Source organism: Saccostrea echinata, unplaced genomic scaffold, assembly GCF_033153115.1.
Source record: "Saccostrea echinata isolate AGI-Se365-2 ecotype Australia unplaced genomic scaffold, CSIRO_AGI_Sech_v1 ptg000054l, whole genome shotgun sequence".
NCBI classification, from domain to species: domain Eukaryota; kingdom Metazoa; phylum Mollusca; class Bivalvia; order Ostreida; family Ostreidae; genus Saccostrea; species Saccostrea echinata.
This window is the reverse complement of record NW_026889803.1, coordinates 59,074,566-59,096,755: the sequence shown is the minus strand read 5'-3', so window position 1 is coordinate 59,096,755 and position 22,190 is coordinate 59,074,566. Positions and strand designations below refer to the sequence as shown.

Genomic DNA, 22,190 nt, shown 5'->3' with positions numbered 1-22,190 from the left:
TTTTGTTCTTTGGTATCTTTCTCTCCTGCCGTGGAAGAAGCACACAGTTACTTTTTTCGCTACCGAGTGCTTTACAATAGCTATATAGCATACGTCCGTCTACATCGGTGACAACAGATTGCACTGAAGAGTGACTAAGTGAACGGCTTATATAGGGGCCCTCAGATATAAGGACTGCATAAAAGAATATGGCGGACAAATTCTTTTTGCGAATCGTGTTCACCTTTAATGATTATATCAGTAAAAATCAGTACATCTTAAGTCTTGAAGAAGTATCTCATAAAGATAATACAAAATATATATGTTTTATATAATTTATTAAGTGCTGAGTTACAGGCCAGGTCTCTGGCCAGCGAGACTGACCCTGACTTGTATCCCGTAATGGTCCGAGGGGTAGACAGCCAGGTCAGTTATTACTTCATCCATCACTCTCTAAAACATCCAAAAATTTATATAATTACTTGATTGATCAAGATGATAGTTTTCTTTTAGTGTTTGACAAAAATACGCCAAAAACATTTAAAAGCTATAATTTTGATCCGAATAAGATGTGCCAAACTATGAATTCTTTTAGATATGCAATACTTGTATGATGTTTCCCTAAAATCCTGTTGGGTCCAGAGAGAAAATCCATCTTTGTATGCAGAGATATGAAATGCAATGTACATATGAAGACTATAATGGTAAAATGACGATCTAAAGCATTCAAGTGTTTGATAATATTAAGACATTCTTGTGAGGAATTTATTTCTTGTACATTTTGCTAAGTCCAAATGGCCTACAGCATCAACGCCACTATCAAAAGCAGTTATGTATGTTGTGCAGAGGTCAATATGAAGTACAAATGATAGACTCCTTTTTTAAATAACTCACCTGAGCCTGTTCAGCTCTCTGGCCTCTGATTAGGATATGATCCAGAATCCAGTCTGTTTTATAAGGAACGAGATTGTTCCCAGAACAAAACGTACACAACCCATAAAGGTCAATGTACGGCGTGGAATAGTTACCAGTCTTGAATAGTTCCAATGTGTCTGAGAATAGAGAAGGCACAGGATTCGTGTTTTCAGTTTTACAATTCTTATTGACACAATTATAATACATGTAACTTTTTAAAAAAAAAATAGGTAGGAAAATGTGTATTAAGGTAAGTTTAATTACAAATGTTCAGTCAATGTGAAAAGTCCCATTTATACACCCCCCAAGCTCTACTTGTAAAATATCTTGGATTTACCGTTGTATTAATCAAAATTTAGATCGCCTCATTGAATTTTGAATACTGTCTTACCCTCAAAATCCCCTTGAATCTGTTTGCCAGGAATAGAGGGGCTAGAGTTTAGATCCCCCATGATGACAGAGGATGTAAAGGGGGACAAATCTTTCATTAGAATCCTGGCGTCTTTCATGTTTTCTTCTTTCCAGCTGTGAAATTTGGACTTCAGATTCGCTGAAAATAGAAGAAATTCATTTTAAACGTTCAATTTAGCCTTACGTCAGTGATTTTCATTGCAATACTTTGCATGATTAAAAATCAATCTATAAAATGTATTATAACTCTATGTATAAATACTTACGTTCATAGTATATTTTGCCTAAGTCAGCAGTTGTATGTGTGCATGCAACAGTACCAAGTCCTAAAACCTATACAGAAACATAGAGAGAGTGAAGAGTATTCCAACCATAAACCTTAAAACGTAAAATACTGGCAGAATTGTTAATCGAAATTCACCTCGACCATAAGATATCCTCGTGGTAAGATTTGCTTCACATTAGGCCGGAAGTAAACCATTTTATGCTGACGTAATTTCATCTTGCTCAGAACCAGCAGCCCTGGGACGTTCATCTGGTTCTCAACAGCGCCAAGACAATCACTGAAGGCGGTCTGGGCTGTGAAGGAACTCATCGTTATGCACGTGATACACTGCTGAGGAAGATCCATGAAGCCAGCCTTCTCAGTTACACAGTCCAAACGAGCTATCTCGCTTTTTAAGGCCCTACAACCTGATTGCAATTAAGTTTGAAGTTTATTATAACTTGAAGGATTATAATTTAACTACTAGTATTTCAGTTTCCAATCACAAAACACTAATATACAATGTTTTACCTGCAACTAGCTCTATTGGATTTTTTTTGTCTAATGTATTATTGACTTACCATACCACCACATTTTAAAGAACATTTTGATGACATCACTTCTGGCACAAGGAGGCCAGTGGAGACCATTGCTATTCAGCAGGCTGGTGGTGTCGTTATGTATTGCACTAAATGAATATGGATAGGTGGCGCTGTTTTCTTTCACAATTTTATACAGATCTCGGTAATGCCAAACCTGTGAAATACATAGTAAGTATATCTTCAAAAGCCAAGGGTTTTCAGCCCACTCCGCCCTAGCTCCACTCGTTTCTGGAGAGAGGAGTAGACCAAAATTCCTTTGTTAATGAAACTAAATACATGTAATGCATGTACGAGTACATGAGTCGGAGCTGTACATAAATCGTTTTGGTTCTTCCAAATCGCAGACTATCGGATACCTCTGTATGTGTTCATGTGTCAAAAGTGCTAAATAAATATTATAATAATCTCAGGCAGGGCTCTTTTTAGGTCACCTGAGTCACTCAGGTGACCTACATGTATTGCTATCCGTTCTCGTCCGTCGGCGTGCGTCGTGCGTCGTGTGTTAACATTTGAACATTTTTAGCTTCTTCTCTGAAACCGCTCAACCAATTTCAACCAAATTTGGCATATAGCATCTATGGGTGAAGGGGAACAAAAATTGTGAATTTCATGGTCCCTGCCCCCCTGGGGCCTGAGGGGTGGGGCTAAAACCACCAAAAATAATGCAATCTTTAAAAATCTTCTTCTTTACTCCAGGACATCAAGCAGTCAAACTGTTGGCATCATTGTAATAAGCAGTGAGCCCTCTACCAAAATTGTGAAATTCATGGCCCCAGGGTCAGGGGTTCTGGCCACAGGGTGGGGCTATATAGATCATATAGTGAAAGTGCATTATTTCTTTGAAAATCTTCTTCTCTGCTCCTGGGTATTAAATAAAGTAACTAAGTACATAGTTATGAAGAGCAAGAGTGCCTCTTCCAAAATTGTGAAATTCATGGCCCCAGGGTCAGGGGTTCTGGTGTTAGGGCGGGGCTCTATTGATTATATAATGAAAATGCATTAATTCTTTGAAAATCTTCTTCTGTGCTCCTGGGTATTAAATAAAGTAACTAAGTACATAGTTATGATGAGCAAGAGTGCCTCTTCCGAAATTGTGAAATTCATGGCCCCTGGGTCAGGGGTTCTGGCCCCAGGGTGGGGCTATATAGATCATATAGTGAAAGTGCATTATTTCTTTGAAAATCTTCTTCTCTGCTCCTGGGTATTAAATAAAGTAACTAAGTACATAGTTATATATAGCAAGAGTGCCTCTTCCAAAATTGTGAAATTCATGGCCCCAGGGTCAGGGGTTCTGGTGTTAGGGCGGGGCTCTATTGATTATATAATGAAAATGCATTAATTCTTTGAAAATCTTCTTCTGTGCTCCTGGGTATTAAATAAAGTAACTAAGTACATAGTTATGATGAGCAAGAGTGCCTCTTCCGAAATTGTGAAATTCATGGCCCCTGGGTCAGGGGTTCTGGCCCCAGGGTGGGGCTATATAGATCATATAGTGAAAGTGCATTATTTCTTTGAAAATCTTCTTCTCTGCTCCTGGGTATTAAATAAAGTAACTAAGTACATAGTTATATATAGCAAGAGTGCCTCTTCCAAAATTGTGAAATTCATGGCCCCAGGGTCAGGGGTTCTGGTGTTAGGGTGGGGCTCTATTGATTATATAGTGAAAATGCATTAATTCTTTGAAAATCTTCTTCTGTGCTCCTGGGTATTAAATAAAGTAACTAAGTACATAGTTATGATGAGCAAGAGTGCCTCTTCCGAAATTGTGAAATTCATGGCCCCTGGGTCAGGGGTTCTGGCCCCAGGGTGGGGCTATATAGATCATATAGTGAAAGTGCATTATTTCTTTGAAAATCTTCTTCTCTGCTCCTGGGTATTAAATAAAGTAACTAAGTACATAGATATATATAGCAAGAGTGCCTCTTCCAAAATTGTGAAATTCATGGCCCCAGGGTCAGGGGTTCTGGTGTTAGGGTGGGGCTCTATTGATTATATAGTGAAAATGCATTAATTCTTTGAAAATCTTCTTCTGTGCTCCTGGATATTAAATAAAGTAACAAAGTACATGGTTATGATGAGCAAGAGTGCCTCTTCCGAAATTGTGAAATTCATGGCCCCTGGGTCAGGGGTTCTGGCCACAGGGTGGGGCTATATAGATCATATAGTGAAAGTGCATTAATTTTTTGAAAATCCTCTTCTCTGCTCCTGGGTATTTAATAAAGTACCTAAGTACATAGTTATGAAGAGCAAGAGTGCCTCTTCCAAAATTGTGAAATTCATGGCCCCAGGGTCAGGGGTTCTGGTGTAAGGGCAGGGCTCTATTGATTATGTAGTGAAAATGCATTAATTCTTTGAAAATCTTCTTCTCTGCTCCTGGATATTGAATAAAGTAACTAGGTACATAGTTATGATGAGCAAGAGTGCTTCTACAAAAATTGTGAAATTCATGGCCCCAGGGTCAGGGGTTCTAGTGTTAGGGCGGGGCTCTATTGATTATCTATTGAAAATGCATTAATTCTTTGAAAACTTCTTCTGTGCTCCTGGGTATTAAATAAAGTAACTAAGTACATAGTTATGATGAGCAAAAGTGCCTTTTCGAAAATTTTGAATTTCATGGTCCCAGGGTCAGGGATTCTGGTGTTAGGGCGGGGCTCTATTGATTATATAGTGAAAATGCATTGATTCTTTGAAAATTGTCGTCTCTGCTACTGGAGATTATTTAAACATAAAGATGCCTTTTCAAAAATTGTGAATTTCATGGCCCCAGGGACAGGGGTTCTGGTGTTAGGACGGGACTCTATTGATTATATAGTGGAAATGCATTGATTCTTGAAAATCCTCTTCTCTGCTACTGGAGATTATTTAAACAAACTAAGTGCATGATTATGATAGGCAAGGATGCCTCTTCCAAAATTTTCAAATATATGGCCTCAGTTTTTGGGGTTCTTGAGGAAGGAGGGGGGGGGGGCTCTATTGATTATATAGTGAAAAAGCATTAATTCTATTAATTAATAATTAATTAATCCTGTCTGCTCCTTAGCGTTGAGCTGATAAATAAATTGCTTAGCTATGATGAAAATGTGAGCTTCGAACAGAATTTTTAAATCTTGTGGTCCTAGGGTCAGGGGTTCTGGCATAACTGGGGGGGGGGGGGGCTTTTGATAATATAGTGGAAAAGTGTTAATTCTTTGAAGTCCATAGGTATGATGATGAGGGTAACTCTTCCAAATTTGTAAATTTCTTGACCCTTGGTCTTGGGTTCTGGTGTTAGGGTAAGGCTTTGTTGAATCTGTAGTGAAAATGCATTGTACCTGTGAAATTCTTCTCTGCTTCTGGGCATATTGGAAGAAAACTGAGTAAAAGTTTAAATGATATAAGTAAGCGTATTTCTACCAGATTTTTGAACATCTGGATCATTTGTCTAAGCATTCTAGTCCTGGGCAGGGCTCTATTAATTTTTATTCTACTGAGAGAAGTTATTCCCCTTTTCCATTCACCTTTGATAATTAATCACTGTAAATAATGTATTTGAAAGGTTAATAGAATAAGATAATTATGCAAGAATGTTTATCATATAATTCAAAAAGTATTTTCTTAGTTTTAATAATCAGGTTGACCTGTAAGTAATAGATAAATAAAAATGAGACAAAAATAACTTATCTTATTTAAAGTTCTTCAAAGACCATAAGAGAGGTCAATGCTAGAGCTCTAAATATGGGTTTAAAAATAGTATTGAAGCACTAATAGTTTGATAATAGTCTGCATGGTGATAGTGTTAAGTGGGGGACAGATTAGAACTTAATTTATGAGTTGATACTGAATACTAGACTAATTATTTTGTTGATCCTGATCTTCCTACTTCTCTTGCTTTAGGGCAACAAAGCTTCATCTATTAGTGTATTTAACTTCCAAATTGTTGTATTATACTCAGGTGACCGTTAAGGCCCTTGGGCTTCTTGTACTAAATCACACTTGAAGATTAGTAGTGGTCCGTTTGTGAGGGAATAACTATACTCACCTCTTGAAGGCATATGAAGTCTGGATTACTTTGCGACACTTTCTCTGCAATATATTGAGATCTTTCCTTGTAATACGGGATCCGCGAAGTCAGGCCCGTGTTGTAGGACATCAGGCTGACTGTCCTATCCCCTGGATCCGCCACGCTGACAGCCAATATGCATGTCAGCCAATCAAACACTCGTTTCATGACAACTCTACTCTGTGATAATATAAGTTAAACTGTAAATTGTTTTTCAATTTTGACTTTTAAGACTCGATCACGGACATAAAGTAGTAAATAAATATCAAGGAAGAAATGTCCATACTCTTAAGCCGTCTTAGAAATGCTGATGTTGATTTTTTTTTTAAACACACATCTGACACGATCTGTTTAAAGTGTTGTACTGTGATAAGTATTGCGATAAATAAAAAAAAATACTCCAGTCGTTCATATTCCATACCTGGCTTTAAGGCAGAGATTCCTACAAAGAATTGAAGACCGACCCTTCCTTATTAAGTTATTTATCCGTGCTGTCGGTGTGTTATCCAATAGCCAATGTGTCCTGTTTTCCGGTCACGTGCTTTGTATGTCGAGTTATACAGGAACAATAAAATCAACTCACCACGCACCTGCCGGGCTTTTTCTAAAATACCTCGATTTTCCAACGGTAGAAGGGAATTATATTTGTAAATATCTCGATTTATAAAGATCCATGTTATATATCGGAAAAAAAATGTGAATTTAAATCTGTCCATATAGAGAACAACCTTCAATGTTTGAATACCATTTCCGGGGGAGGGATAATTAACTCAGTGATTAAGGCGGTGCGTCTCCCATTCCTACATTGTATTAAACTTTACTTTCATATAATAGAATACTGTTAAAAATAAACCAGTAAGATTTCTTTACATAGACGTTCATTACCGCTGTGCTGTTGAATCTCACCTCTCAAGCATATTATCCCTCAAACCTCATTAGTTGCCATTCTGCATCTTCCAACTGCGGTTGTCTGGCTAGACTGAACAAAATAAAACATTGACGGTTACCTGTATTTAACTTTCATTTTAAAAGAGGCAATTATTTGTTACATGTAATATATTTTTGGTCATTCATTCCCTCGTGCATATTTAAAATAGTTAATCCTGACTGAATAACTTTAATGAAGACTACAGTTACACATGAAAACGCGGCACATAAGTCCTCACTAAAGACTGTAGCCATAAAGCAATTGTAAGTGGGTTGTTAAAAAAGTTCGCGGACGAGTTCAATTGTGAGCGCGCTATTTGCTTGAAACCAGTAAAATCGTAATAATTACATATAAATCAATAAATATAAATTCGATTCTTTCGCCTCCTTTTCTTCCTGTGGAATTACTTTAATTTGAACCCCACTCCAGCTCTGCATCTTTGTGTTTGTGTGATGGTGTTTGTAGGCCCGCAGCAACGATTTTCAAAGTTAGGTGGAAATCACCGAAAAAAAGTTGACAAGCAAAAAAAAAAAACAACAAAAAAAACCCAAAACGTTAACTGGTAAACTGTGAAAAGTCTAAAATCCTATTTCGGGGGTCTTTCGCAAAATTGTCGGTACATTTTCACTAATTTGCCTATGTTTGACCCGACCCCCACCCCACCCACCCACCCACCCCCGCGTACAACGGGCCTGCTCTGTGCGTGTGGGCTTGTGTATTAAAGATATAAACAAAATTAATTTCTATGCAAAGTAAGTTCCAAAGTTACTTTACTGCATGTAATTTTAAACGATGAAATTCTAATTCATTATTTGTTAATCATAATGCGGGAGCTAACGGTTGCAATTATTGCAGAAAACTACGTAAAATTAATATTTTTCTGCAATTATTGTTAATCTTGCATTAGAAAATATAGAACTGTTTACTGTTTATTGTGCATATTTATGTCTGTTAAGTTTGAATAAAGATTTCTACAACCATCCAATGTATTACCTATATTTGTACAACATAAACAATGTTATGTAGCATTGTTCCTTTGTCCAGACATTTTCTCTTCTTTTAGATTTTGTCATACTCTTTTGTAGCAAAACTAAAACTCTATCCTCCAGAACACAACAAGCAAACGAAACATTGAAATCTACTTTTATTTCATAAAACAGGAACCTCATCAATAGTGTGTTGCACTTTTTTTTCAAGAAAGACTATATATTTATAGAAAATCACCTCATCATAAATTCACCAAGTAGGTGCTATAACTTCCTCACAAATTATCCCAATCCAAAGGGCACCTGTCTACAAATTTCACTTGTTTCAAGTATTTCACATAAAATTTCATCATCCATATCCTTTGTTTAACTATCATCCATATCCTTTGTTTAACTGTAGAGAAAATTGTTTATTTCCAGTTTTGCAAATAATGTTTTCAACTGTAAACAATTTTAGATCGGTGTTTTCCTCCAATGCAGCATCAAGTATTTCCTAAATGATAGAGAGAAGAGACGAATATATCAGATATTTATTGGCATTCCCACTAAATCTATATTAACATTATCCTAAGATATAAAATCTTTTTTTTTCTTTCACTGTTGCATGTCATTTTTATGATTTTTTTAGTCTGTATCCACTATTTTTATTTGTTACCTGTAATTTGTTGAGTTTTTCAGAATCTTTACTAATTTCTGGGATAACATCATGTAATTCATTACCTGTAATACCTGTAATTTGTGGAGTGTTTCTTTACTAATTTCTGGAATAACATCATGTAAATCGTTACCTGTAGTTTGTGGAGTGTTTCTTTGCTAATTTCTGGAATAACATCATGTAAACACCATCCAATGCTGATATGGTAAGATGGATCCTAAAATACAAAGCAGAGACAGGTACTTTCCTCATCACGTTCATCTGTGTTATATAATGTCCTAAAGTACAGCATTTCCATTAGGAAACCAATTTCTATTTATTTTATTTGAATTTTAGTACCTTATATATTTAGTATTTTGAAGGTTGTACTAATTTCTATGTATACTTGCTGTACTTGAGTACCTTGTAATATTTTTGAAGCTTGTACTCTTCAAAGCATTCATCAACAGCCTTTGTGTATTCCTGTAGAATATTACCAGGGGCTGAAACAGCCAGAGATAAAAAAGTCCTGGAAAAAATTACAAGAAAAATAGGTACTCAAATATCAGACACGGTCACCTTCATAAGGGGTATCCTCTATATAGTTCTCGCCAAAAAAATCATTTTAATGCATCTGCAGTGAAATAAAAAAATTCCTCAACATTAGTCCTTGTAGTATACCTAAGATATTCAAGTAGCCTGTTTTAAAAATAGCCATTTTTATAAGTCATTTTTGTAAGTCATCTGGTTAAATCCATAATGTGTTCTTAACTTTGTTGTTATTCTTAACTTCTTCTGCAAGAATAAATAGCCATCTGTAAACAAATTTTAAAAATAACCATTTGTGTAAGTCGATCATCTGGATAAATCCATAATGTGTTGTTCTCAACTTTGTTATTCTTAACTTCTTCTTCAAGAAATAATGGCCTTTAATTTGTAAACAAATTTTGTAAGTCATCTGACTAAATCCATAAATAAATGTGTCGTTCTCAACTTTGTTATTCTTAATTTCTTCTGCAAGAAATAACGGCCATTTGTAAACAAATTTTATATCGCCATTTTTGTAAGTCATCTGACTAAATCCATAATGTGTTGTTCTCAACTTTGTTATTCTTTAACTTCTGCAGGAATAAATGGCCATTTGTAAACAAATTGTCTCAAACCATCCCTACCATGGATTTTGAAAATTTCATAAGTAAACAGCACATCTAGAAATGATGATTATCATTAATTTGATGTTTCATTAAGTTTCTCTCAGCCATCTGGGAAAACATTCACAGAAAAATTTTAGGTCTAGCAATAACAATATGTTGCCCAACTACATTTTGGGCTACATAACCTGCAAGAAAAAATTCATGTAAGCTTCAGATATTCTGACCCAATGGTTCTTGAAAAGAGAATTTTGTTATAGATACCATTCAATTTTCATAAATTCTTAATTATTTTTCCTAGAAAGAGAGGGTGGCTCTTTATTTGAACAAATTTTAATCCCTTGAGAATGCTTTATGGGAAGTTTAGTTGAAAATGACTTAATGGTTCTGGAAATAAAGAAATTGAAAAGTTAAAAGTCTACATAGACATACTGTCAGTTGAACAGAAGGATGGACAGTTTAAACAGAAGGATGGTCCATTGAACAGAAGGATTTTCAGTTGAACAGAAGGATGGACAAGTGAACAGAAGAATGGACAGATGAACAGAAAGATGGACAAGTGAACAGAAGGATGGACAGTTGATTGAACAGAAGGATGGACAGGTGAACAGAAGGATGGACAGATGAACAGAAGGATGGACAAGTGAACAGAAGGATGGACAGGTGAACAGAAGGATGGGCAGTTGATTGACAGAAGGATGGACAGTTGAACAGAAGGATGGACAGTTGATTGAACAGAAGGATGGACAGGTGAACAGAAGAATGGACAAGTGAACAGAAGGATGGACAGGTGAACAGAAGGATGGACAGTTGATTGAACAGAAGGATGGACAGGTGATTGAACAGAAGGATGGACAGGTGAACAGAAGGATGGACAAGTGAACAGAAGGATGGACAGGTGAACAGAAGGATGGACAAGTGAACAGAAGGATAGACAGGTGAACAGAAGGATGGACAGTTGATTGAACAGAAGGATGGACAGGTGAACAGAAGGATGGACAGATGAACAGAAGGATGGACAAGTGAACAGAAGGATGGACAGGTGAACAGAAGGATGGGCAGTTGATTGACAGAAGGATGGACAGTTGAACAGAAGGATGGACAGTTGATTGAACAGAAGGATGGACAGGTGAACAGAAGGATGGACAAGTGAACAGAAGGATGGACAGGTGAACAGAAGGATGGGCAGATGAACAGAAGGATGGACAAGTGAACAGAAGGATAGACAGGTGAACAGAAGGATGGACAGTTGATTGAACAGAAGGATGGACAGATGAAAAGAAGGATGGACAGATGAAAAGAAGGATGGACAGGTGAACAGAAGGATGGACAGATGAACAGAAGGATGGGCAGTTGATTGACAGAAGGATGGACAGGTGAACAGAAGGATGAACAGAAGGATGGACAAGTGAACAGAAGGATGGACAGATGAAAAGAAGGATGGACAGTTGAACAGAAGGATGGACAGGTGAACAGAAGGATGGACAGATGATCAGAAGGATGGACAAGTGAACAGAAGGATGGACAGATGAACAGAAGGATGGACAAGTGAACAGAAGGATGGACAGATGAACAGAAGGATGGACAAGTGAACAGAAGGATGGACAGGTGAACAGAAGGATGGACAGATGAACAGAAGGATGGACAGATGAACAGAAGGATGGACAGTTGATTGAACAGAAGGATGAACAGAAGGATGGACAGATGAACAGAAGGATGGACAGATGAACAGATGGATGGACAGATGAACAGAAGGATAGACAGATGATCAGAAGAATGGACAGATGAACAGAAGGATGGACAGTTGATTGAACAGAAGGATGGATAGATGAGCAAAAGAATAGACAGATGAACAAAAGGATGGACAGGTGAACAGAAGGATGGACAGAAGGATGGATAGATGAGCAAATGGATAGACAGATGAACAAAAGGATGGACAGATGAACAGAAGGAAGGACAGATGAACAGAAGAATGGACAGATGAACAGAAGGATGGACACTGGACAAAATATGATCCAATAAGCTCACTTGAGCTTTCAGCTCAGGTGAACTAATCAAGTGAATGTATTATTTGTACAATTTTTCTTCTCTTGAATGTTGAAAAGACAAAATTTTGAGATGAGACAAAAGCCTAAAACATATAACTGACTCTGATTTGAATCAGTTTGATATTAGAAATCAAAACAACTTGATATTTCTAAAATGTATCATAAAATGATAGTCAGATATATCAAAACAACCATGTCAGAACACTATTTTCACATTTATCACAAAGACAATAAGTTTAATACAGTCAAACCTCATTATCCCAAATGCAATAGGACCTAGAAAAAAATTTGAGATATCAAGGGTAAAATAGTTAAAGAATAAGTGGTTTGGGACTTCCAAATCACTTTGACATATCCATGGTATTTAAGATATCAGTGCTGGAGATACCAAAGTTGAACTGTATTTTAGACATAAAATATAAAAAATAATGCTATAGTATATGAATCATAAAAGCATACCTTGTCTTTTCATCATTTGTATACAGTTTAACTGAAGAAAATTCACAACATGTTCTGTAATAGAAAAAATGTTAATTTTAAATAGTATGCAGAGCATTATTGGGAAAGTATGAGTGATTGTAATGATTGTATGACAAGTCACAACATTGATCTGGTATCTTATATTATACAGGGATTTATCAGCCTATTTTGGGAAACGCCATTTTTGGGAAATTGGGAAAAAATTATCGACTATTTGATGAAATTGGGAAAAATTTAAAATGTTGTTTAAATCATGTATTCAGGTGTAATTCATTTAACATTTCAGCATGAACTCTAATTAATTTAAGCAACCAAACAGACAATTAAATATGATCCAACTTCATCATACAAGATCAATTATGAATAATAGACTAATAAAAGTAAAATTGACTTCAATGAGTATAAAGTATTTACCTATACAACTTAGGGTATTACATGTGTTTGAGATTCCAATTTAGGTCATTATACACGTAGAATCTGTTTCTGGAGATTATAAACCTCCTGCAAAAAATTATACTTTTTCTCAAAGTCCTCTTTTAATATGTATTAAAACATTGAAAATATATTTTTGTATCTGAAATAATGCCTACAGTCCTTACCATTCACTCGTAGATCAATTGAGTAGGTGGAAATAACTTTATAAATCTATACAATTACACAATATCACCATTTTCAGAAAAACAGAGGAAATTCGGATTAAAAGTTGGCGATGTTTTTAATGTGTTTTTAAACATGTGTTTTGACTGTAGCTTTGCTAAATGAGTTAAATAGATGAAAATTACAGACAGTCTGACAATTTTACTCTGTGTTTCCCAAGATAATTAAATATAAAAGCATTGTTCACCAATTGGGAAAAAATACTGCCAAATTGGGAAAATCTGAACTCATTTTCAATTGGGAATGGGGCCGAATTTCGGCCCCTGAGAATGTACTGATAAATCCCTGAATATACATGCCTCTGTAAGGATCTCAATCTGTTCTGTAAACTGTCTGTCAGAGGTTTGATCCAGTGGTGTCTAATAGCAACAGTTCGGGACAAACTTAAATGAAGCTCTTTCATTGGTTTAAAATCAAGTGGTCTTAAGCACAGTAACAATTCTCCAATCAATTCTCTCATTCTTTCATCAGGATCATCTGAATTTTACAAGAAACGTGAATTACAGAAGTATCTGGCATTATCATGATTATATGACAAAAGGAAAGTTATATGCTTAATAACTAATCTCTTCTAGTGCAAAATGGCATATTAGGGACAGCCATTATGATACATTTCATGTGGACACATACAACAAAACTTGAGTGTTATTAGCTACCAAGAGAAGATGGACACCTTACTATCGCATAAGCTCTTCTGGTCTCTGACCAGTAGAGCTAAAAAATACATGAAATAAATATTTATTATTCTTCTCTAGAATGCATAGGTAAAATACAGGTAAATCCTAACCAGAAATCAGACTATAAGTGTTATCAAAACACATTTCACACCTATTGTTCTATACCTAATTATCAAATGTGTGCAAAACAGGAACACACCCAAGAGGTCTCTCCTTGATAGGATTTAGGTGACCAGTGATTTACTGCATGACCACTATCAGTGGATAGTGTTGATGCCACCCATCCCCCCTTCTTCCCCCAAACTGAGAGGATTTTTATGGCCACTATCTAAGTAAAATGAAAGATCTGTCACTTAATTTACTTATTCTAGAGTTGAGAGACAGTGAGAATGTCTAAATGCTATAATAATTATATTTCTTTCCTTTAGAAGTTTTACACATACAAATGACATCAGAACCTAGAAATTTGAATGATATCCATGGAGTTGGTTTGTGTCACCAAAATCTACCTTAATTCAAGGAATGAACTTGACAATACAAAATCTGAAGGCTGCCTTACTGAATTTTACAATCATCAATGCTCAAGCACCAGGCCTTGAATGTAACTTATTTATAATTAATATAATTAATAATTATTGTAAGTTATAAAAATCCATATAATTTTAACTCAAACTATACCCACATGGAACACTGATGTGAGTGGCCCAGTTTCCTTCTAAATGTTCAAATGACCTAGTTCTTCCCTCATGGTCCTCGGGGTTATCTAAATGTTTATCTCCTTTTGAAAATAGTGATTTTATTGTGTCTGGCAGAGGAAGGACTGCAGTAGACCTGTCAGAAAAAACATCCAGTTTGTTAAATACATAAGATTGTAGTGCCGTCGAGTGGTAAACAGCTTTATTTATTCCCTCATACAGTAAAATGAAAATATTTCCTGTTTTAAAATCTCCTCAATGTTTGAAATAAAATGATCTGGTAAGTTTTATATACAATTTATTTACAGGGACAGGTGCCCATAAAACACATCACAATAATATGAAGACAATAATCCAGTATCTTTTGAACGTTCTATATACACATAAATCCCTAACAACACAGTGACTAACTGACCCAAAATTTCCCCCATATAATTATATACATGTACCCGCTGGCTGATGCTCATAAGGAGCATCACCTTCAAAACAAAAAGAATTGCATAACAAACTAACCAATCCTCGCGAGGAGCATCAAGTAGCTATCTAAAAATAGCTATAAAAACAATAATTGACCGTTAGCATAATTAAATATTAAATAAACTAAACAATTTTTTTTTTCAATTAACCTAAATCACTACAAGATCTAAATTGAACTTAGAACTTTTTAAGAATTGCTGTTAAAATCAAAGCTTTCAGGGCACAGGTGGAGCACATTCCCCAGTCACCTAGAAATTTAATTAATCTCTTTTTAAATGTAATGCATCAGTGTGATCTACTCAATGTAGGAATGTTAATCAAAGAAATTTGGAATCTGATGAAAACCTTCTTCAGATATTTAAAAAATCCATCATATATACCTAAAATGCACAGGTGAACCTGCCTTAAACATTTTACAGTCAAATCCGTTTTTGCTCATCTTAAGAAGTGTAACTATACATTAAGTTTCATTACAGTCTCTTCAGACACAAACTTTTGAGAAATGTTGCAGATGGACAGGAGACATTTTTGTTAGTGAGGTGTTTCTGATCTGTCCCACATCTCACAAATCCTAGACATGAGACTGTTTAACAAAGATATTGAGAAAAAATAACTTTGAAAAGTTAATAATCATGTCATTCAAGTCATACATGTATCTCTTAAGAAAAGTGTGACACAACCCAAAGATGGGTCACAAGTACATCACTGGATTTATTTGGGCCCTGAAAATATATCCTGTGGATTCCTTTAATCATGCTGTCTGTTCTCTCCATCATGTATGGATAAAATGCTATTTTTTCAGTTGAAATATACCTTATAAAGTTGCCATACATCAAACTTTCAATATTTTTCACAATATATAAGGCTATTTTAGTGGTTGGAAAGAGGAAGAGGTTATGTTTGGTGTTAAAAAAGCTAACCATTTATAAAGTTTAATCATAATCACTTTACCATGAAGGTAAAGATGTCTGATTAATCAATGAACAAGCCAAAAAATTGACTTTTTCAAAGATTATAAGAACACGTGTGATGCTTATACCTAATCTTTTTCTCGTTTCCAACACTGTTTTGACTTTGTGGTGACTGTTTTCGCTTCCTTGAAACAGCATCTACAGAGATAGCGTCATGATCATCTGAGTTCTCGCCTTCACTGTCCGAGTACTGCACCAGACTGCTCATATTATTACCTTCTTCCTCACACTCACAGTTTCAGGTAAAGTGAAAGTGAAAATGTCTACTGCAGTATTTTATCTTCAAACATTGAAGAGTTCCATTGTTTATGTTTTCCTTTCAAGGTAAATATTAATATGTGCAGACTGACTAATCGTAATCTAATCTAATTTTGTAAATGACTAAGTGATGTATAACCTTTTATATTAAAAAATCAACGATTTGATAGTATAGACTATAGAGGGGTAGACCAACAGAGGATTCGTTTGCCATTTATGAATTTAGCTAAGTCAGTAAGTGGAACCGTCTCGGCTGTGTAGGTAGATGTGATTGTTTTTGTTGTATGACTTATAGTTTACTAATTGGTGTTTTAACAAATATTGCTGATGCTCTTCAACCTTACTCTAAATTGTAATTTATGTAACTGTTTGGCGAATTTGGGAATCTTGCATTTTGTGATAAGCATTTTTGGACTTACACGTAACTTTATATAATCAGTCAGTTGATTTCCTAAGTGTCTTTGACGACTACCAGACATGTTATTTTTTTCAGTGACTAAATAGTTCATTAGTAGAGCATATTGGGTTTTACTTTAGAGCCCAGTCTCAAATCCTTGTCTAGTACAAGGCACATGTCTATTTCAATTTGGTTCTGTGGCCATGCATTCCCGGGTGTTGGCCAGATGCCTCAGTTGTAAACCACCTGTCTCAAGGTCAGGGGGCCCAGGTTCAAATTCTGGTCTGGCCTTTCCTACTTTATTCCTATTACAAACCCAACTAATTATCAAGCCCTGGACCTTCAAGATACCATGCAGATCCACTTCAATTTTACAACGTTTCACTGAGACAGAAGCGATCTGACCTTCCCCTTCCCTCTTCCCTAGGCTTGAACCGCTATTTAGGTGTATGAGTTGGTTCCAGTGGTAAATTGTCTCAACAGACTCAGTTGGGCTCCCAGACAGTGCACGAGATCTTGCATTTAATCTTTTAAGATTATTGAAGTGGATCCAATTTAATAAGATTAATGAAGTGGATCTATAATCTATAAGATATATTTAATACAGTTATTGCAAAGATCAAAGAAATGCCACGTTCATTACTCTCCAATAAATCACAAACGTCACCAACAAAATATGAATAATTTTAAATCAGTTTTCTCTAATTTTGACAGCTCTTACTAGGAAAAGGACTGAGGCCTCTTTTGATTGTGATGCAAATTAGTGGGAAAAGTATATCTGGGATTCGGTTTACCTTGTACTTTTTCTAATGCCTTAAGTGCAAATAAACGAGAACTAGCATTCAACTGTGACTTGATAAGGAACTTCTGTTGATGTCGACATCTATTTCTCCATTTCTCTATATAGGAGTTTAAAAAAGTTACCATTGCAGAATAGAAATAATTCCCTAGTCGTTGGAATTGTTGGAAAATATACCCCTCAGTCTTGAGATTTTGTTGGCAAATAAAAACCTCACCCTTCAGACTCAGTTTTTATTTGCCAACAAAATCTCTTGACTATTGGGTCATATTCTCTAACAATTCATCCAACGCGGGTATTATTTCTTAATTAGACATGTTATAAACTTAATTAGCCGAGAGTCCAATACTCTTAATATAGTATAAGATCAATTGGTTGATCAGAACAAATAAGGCCTAAGAGTGTTCAGGTGGAAAGATTATAAATATCTCATTGTAAAAGCTCTTGTAGTAAAGCCCGCTTCATCAGGGTCCACCTAGGACACACATTGATCAATATCATGGAATTTTGTGTGATATTGTACAGTCTTAATAGTTCACAACCACTTCATTGGTTGCAAACAGTTAACATCTGAACATTGGATTTAACTGAATTGATGATGGATCTCGTTTCAATTTGACCATAACATTTTATTTGACAATTTATTATTTTTCTAAATTACACTTTTCAACCGACTCTACAAAAGATATCTAGAAAATAATGAAAAAGAGTGAGATTATATTTTAACAGGATTATATTGGTAAGAAAATTTATGGAAATTTGTTTAACTCATACATGTAAAAAAAAAAATGTGAATGTGAAAAAGATCATGTTATATATGTTGTAAATATTTTAGGAATCTCCTCTAGATAGGCAGATTTTTCATCATTCAAGGTTTATGTAAGGCAGATATTTAAGTTGAAAGGAAATATACATGGTTATATACATATAGGTATATATGGAGATTTAGTCACTTTTTATTAGCTAAATAATGAGCCCAAGGCTCAAATGAGCTTTTGTGATCAAAGTTTGTCTGTCAATGTTGTTTTCATCTTGGATGTTTACAATTTCATCTCCACCAGAACCACAGGTCCAATTTCAACCAAACTTGCTACAAAGCGTCCTTGGGTGAAGGGGATTCAAGTTGTTCAAATGAAGGGCCCATGAACATAACATCAGCCTAAGGGCCATGGCCAGTAAAAACCCTCTGGTAGTGCAGATTCAAATTTGTTCAAATCAATGCCTTGAATCATGGATAGGGTGGGGCCAGATATACATGTAAGAGATAAAAGTTTTTCATTTGAATATATGGGGGAAAAAAGATTTAAAATCTTCTTTCAGGAACAGCAAGGCCATGATCAGTTAAAATCAAAGCCCTGCAGGGTAGGGTTGGCCACATATAGGAGATATTAGAATATACAGAAAAATAATTTATAATGATTATCTTCTTTTCAAAAACAAAAGGATCATGATTAATGGTACATGTATTGATATGCAAGCATCATCAGGTAGATTTAAATTTGTTGAAATCGTGGCCGAAGGGGTAGGTTGGGGCCACAATAGGGAATCAACATTTTAAATGGATTAGGGATATATAAAGAAAATGTTTTTAAATCTTGATTTCAAGAAAAGTAGGGCAATTATTAATGATATTAGTATGCATATTCACAGATATTTCAGATTTAAGTTTGTTCAATCTATAACCCCAGGAATAGGGTGGGACAACAAAAGGGGATCAAGTTTAAAAAAGAAACAAATAAGGATTTTATTTCTTTTAATATTTTTTTTTTTTTTAAATAGCAAGGCCAAATTAAATTACGTTTACATGGAGACATTCTGTGTTGATTTTTTTTCTTTAAATAATAAATTGTGGGGTTGAATAGGGTTAAAATGGGGAGCAATTTTCACCTAGTGCATATTAATATTTTGTTCTAATGATACTGAAGCATCACCAGGATATATTAATTCAAGTAAGGTCATGTCAAAAGCTTTTGGGGCTAGGGTAGGGCCACAGTATGGAATAAGAATTTTTTATTTGAATAAAGATGGATTTTTTTAATATCATGATGAAGAACAGGAGACTCAGGTGAGCATTGTGGCAGATGAACCTCTTTTACTTAAAGTCTACAAAATGGTCAGGATCTCTGGATATGGAGCCAGCTATATATTCATAATTAACAGAATATTTTCCCAATGCAGTTTTATTTTTGTAATATTAGTTTTTTTTATTTTCAGATTGATGATGGGGGACACAGAGGAAGAAAGTCTCCTGTCCTGGAGTTCTCTGCCTGACCATATTATTGTCAAAATATTTTCTTACCTGAACCTCCATGACAAATTCCAGGCATCTTTTGTGTGTAAGTCTTGGAATGACTGCTTCCATTTCCCAGTTCTGTGGGCAGATTTTGTTTTTCTCATTCAAGATGACAGTGATAGACAGATTAGTAGACACAAGAAGTGCTTGGAAATGCATGGTAGCCATTTAAAGAATGTTTTGATGAAAATTGATCAAAGTAAACCAAAATGCAGATCTGCTGCATGTGATATTTTGAATGGCATTGCTAATCTTCCCAACAGAAAACTGTCTTCCATAAAAATTGACTTTACGGGTGAGAATCCTCTATTCTATGCTGGTGCTGAATTTGTGCAATCTTTAAAGAAATTATTTGGGTGCAATCCTGAAGATATTGAAACACCTACACAGTCATTAGTCAATGTTGATTTAAGTGGAATGCCAGTTGCTTTTAATGATGAGGTGATTAATCTTTTGTCCACCAACCATCCAAAGTTAGAGAGTCTAAACATTTTAAACAAAGTCTTAGTGTGCAAAGTGTCACCGGATTCCATACTTCAATTAGTTAGGAAATGCAGAAAGCTGAAAAAGCTGTTCTTGTTCCACTGCAGCATGTCAGACGACACTTTGGTGGCTTTGGCAGAAGACAGGAGAGCTCCACTGGAGGAACTTGGCATTTCTTGTAGAAGGGAACAGAAATATGGAGGTGACTTAACCTCAGAGGCGTGGCAACAGCTGATGACGAAGTTACCCAAACTGAAAGTAATGCTGTCTTTTGATCACACCTGTCCACTTCACCTGGTCTCTCAGATCATGAAACCAGAAATCCCAGTCCATGTTCTGAATCTGCAGACCTTTACTATGATTTACGAGGAGGTGAACCAGGCTACAACCTATTATAAGAATACATTGGAGGTGGTGGTTCTACAAACAAGGAATTCCCCAGAGCTGGGGTCAGCTCTGGTGAATCTGGCGAGGAACTGTCACAACCTTCACACACTGATTGTGTACTGTGTACTTAAAAAAGAGGTCGTAGAGGAAATTCTGGCACTGAGGCCAAAAATGAAAGAAGATGGAACTTATATCTTGAAGTGGAAGCCCCAGGCTGAGCCTTGGGTTGTTGGGTTGGAAGAGGGAGATTAAGATTATTAAAGCTTTATATATCTGTAGCTTAATCTATAGAGAGGATTTGCCTATTAGATGTTTTATATGACTGCATTTTGTAACTACTTATTAACTTAATTATTGTTGGATGTTATTTCTTCACATTTTTTAATGTAATATACATGTAGACATAAAATATCATACTTGTTTTATATCAGTTAGTCTTGTGCAATGGAGAATTTATTTACTTTTTATCTGAAACAATTATTTTTTTACATTATATTAGACAATGCTAGTTTATCAGAGCTTTCATGATTTTTTGTTGAATAATCTTTTCAGTTTTTATGTCTGTGATCAAGTGCCAAACCTCTCAAATTAGAAGATAATATTAAAAAGAAATTTGTATTCCTGGTGGTTCAGATCAATTGTCAATAGTCAGGACTGATGGGTTGTCATTTTAAATTCAAATGGATTTAAATTGCTAACATGTGGTTGTAATTTGGACTGAAGGTGTTTATTTTTTGCTTCTTCTAACAACCTTAGTTTTATAAGATTATTAGATCAATTATGGAATAAATTCATAAGCTAGAGCATTGGACTTTTTTTGTTATTTTTTTTTTTACTTTTGAGAAAATGGAAGAAGTCGTGTATTTTAAAAGAACTTCAACAATGATTATACTGTGAATAATAACAAGTAAGATATAAATGAAAAGTTCCCTGATCCTTAATGTACCTCTTGTTTGTATTTACCTCGGTTAAAACAGCATGTGTGAACCTTTTTTCAGGAGTACTGTACAACAATATATTTGAGAAGTGGTGTAAATCAGATGTGGATTTTTAAAAACTCAAAGGAGTTTCTAGAAAATCTGAAATCGCAAAATTTTACCTTATCAAAATCAATAACATCAAAACGTATGACTTTTCAACACTTTATGCAACTATTCCCCACAATAAATTGAAGTCCAGGCTTTTTGACATCTGCTTTTTCAATGAAAATGGAACTCATAGATTTATTTACGTTGTCATTGATCATTTGCAAAATTATTTTGTTAAAAATATTCTGATTGTACACACAAGTACTCTGAAGTTGATATTAAAAAGAGGCTCGACTTTCTATGCTGTTTTTAGAGATCAAGTCTTCCAACCATCTGTCGGAGTTCCCATGGTTACTAATTGCGCCCATTTATTAGCAGACATATTTTTATATTCAAATACAGTATAATTTATTCAAAACTTCTACATATGAGAAGAAGAAAACACTTGCTGTGGCCTTCAACAAGACATTTAGATATATCGACGACGTATTATCAATTATCAATAGTTACTTTCATTCATATGTCGACTCAATATATCCCAGTGGACTTGAAATAAAAGATACCGCAGAGTCTGAAACATCTGTTTAAAATTTGGATGTTTTACTAGAAAAAGACGCTAATAGTACAGTG

General features: G+C 35.2%; 3 protein-coding genes across 4 annotated transcripts; 1 reads left to right on the top strand and 2 right to left on the bottom strand.

The window, feature by feature from the left end:
- Positions 1 to 300: 300 nt before the first annotated feature.
- On the bottom strand, positions 301 to 6,784 carry LOC133205739 (uncharacterized). Of its 2 annotated transcripts, none has more exons than XM_061341605.1 (8): positions 6,633 to 6,784; positions 6,191 to 6,391; positions 2,152 to 2,326; positions 1,727 to 1,998; positions 1,572 to 1,638; positions 1,286 to 1,444; positions 874 to 1,031; positions 301 to 432 (listed from the first exon to the last, which is right to left on the bottom strand). In XM_061341605.1, the coding sequence occupies exons 2-8, from the start codon at positions 6,377 to 6,379 to the stop codon at positions 331 to 333; spliced, it is 1,122 nt and encodes a 373-aa protein (XP_061197589.1). In that variant the 5' UTR covers positions 6,380 to 6,391; positions 6,633 to 6,784; the 3' UTR covers positions 301 to 330. The 2 variants fall into 2 exon arrangements, with proteins under 2 accessions (XP_061197589.1, XP_061197590.1); XM_061341606.1 differs by having other exon boundaries at positions 6,191 to 6,386.
- Positions 6,785 to 8,498: 1,714 nt separating this feature from the next.
- On the bottom strand, positions 8,499 to 16,193 carry LOC133205057 (U6 snRNA phosphodiesterase 1-like). Its single transcript, XM_061340798.1, has 7 exons — positions 15,984 to 16,193; positions 14,455 to 14,603; positions 13,395 to 13,572; positions 12,418 to 12,471; positions 9,183 to 9,288; positions 8,914 to 8,997; positions 8,499 to 8,618 (listed from the first exon to the last, which is right to left on the bottom strand). Exons 1-7 carry the CDS (start codon positions 16,121 to 16,123, stop codon positions 8,499 to 8,501), a joined length of 831 nt encoding a protein of 276 aa, XP_061196782.1. The 5' UTR covers positions 16,124 to 16,193.
- A 6-nt stretch (positions 16,194 to 16,199) lies between these two features.
- LOC133205558 (F-box/LRR-repeat protein 8-like) lies at positions 16,200 to 20,971 on the top strand. The gene is made up of 2 exons (XM_061341395.1): positions 16,200 to 16,239; positions 19,584 to 20,971. Exon 2 carries the CDS (start codon positions 19,588 to 19,590, stop codon positions 20,782 to 20,784), a length of 1,197 nt encoding a protein of 398 aa, XP_061197379.1. The 5' UTR covers positions 16,200 to 16,239; positions 19,584 to 19,587; the 3' UTR covers positions 20,785 to 20,971.
- The last annotated feature ends 1,219 nt before the right edge of the window (positions 20,972 to 22,190 follow it).

Coding starts and splice junctions, on each gene's coding strand:
- LOC133205558 (XM_061341395.1), top strand. CDS start 19,588: ATGATGGGGGACACAGAGGAAGAAAGTCTCCTGTCCTGGAGTTCTCTG.
- LOC133205057 (XM_061340798.1), bottom strand. CDS start 16,123: ATGAGCAGTCTGGTGCAGTACTCGGACAGTGAAGGCGAGAACTCAGAT. Junction 9,289..12,417: donor ACAAATGATGAAAAGACAAG/GTATGCTTTTAT, acceptor AATTTTTTCCAG/GACTTTTTTATCTCTGGCTG. Junction 8,619..8,913: donor AAACACTCCACAAACTACAG/GTAACGATTTAC, acceptor TCTATCATTTAG/GAAATACTTGATGCTGCATT.
- LOC133205739 (XM_061341605.1), bottom strand. CDS start 6,379: ATGAAACGAGTGTTTGATTGGCTGACATGCATATTGGCTGTCAGCGTG. Junction 1,639..1,726: donor GAGGATATCTTATGGTCGAG/GTGAATTTCGAT, acceptor GTTTCTGTATAG/GTTTTAGGACTTGGTACTGT. Junction 1,032..1,285: donor GATTCAAGGGGATTTTGAGG/GTAAGACAGTAT, acceptor CTCTATTCTCAG/ACACATTGGAACTATTCAAG.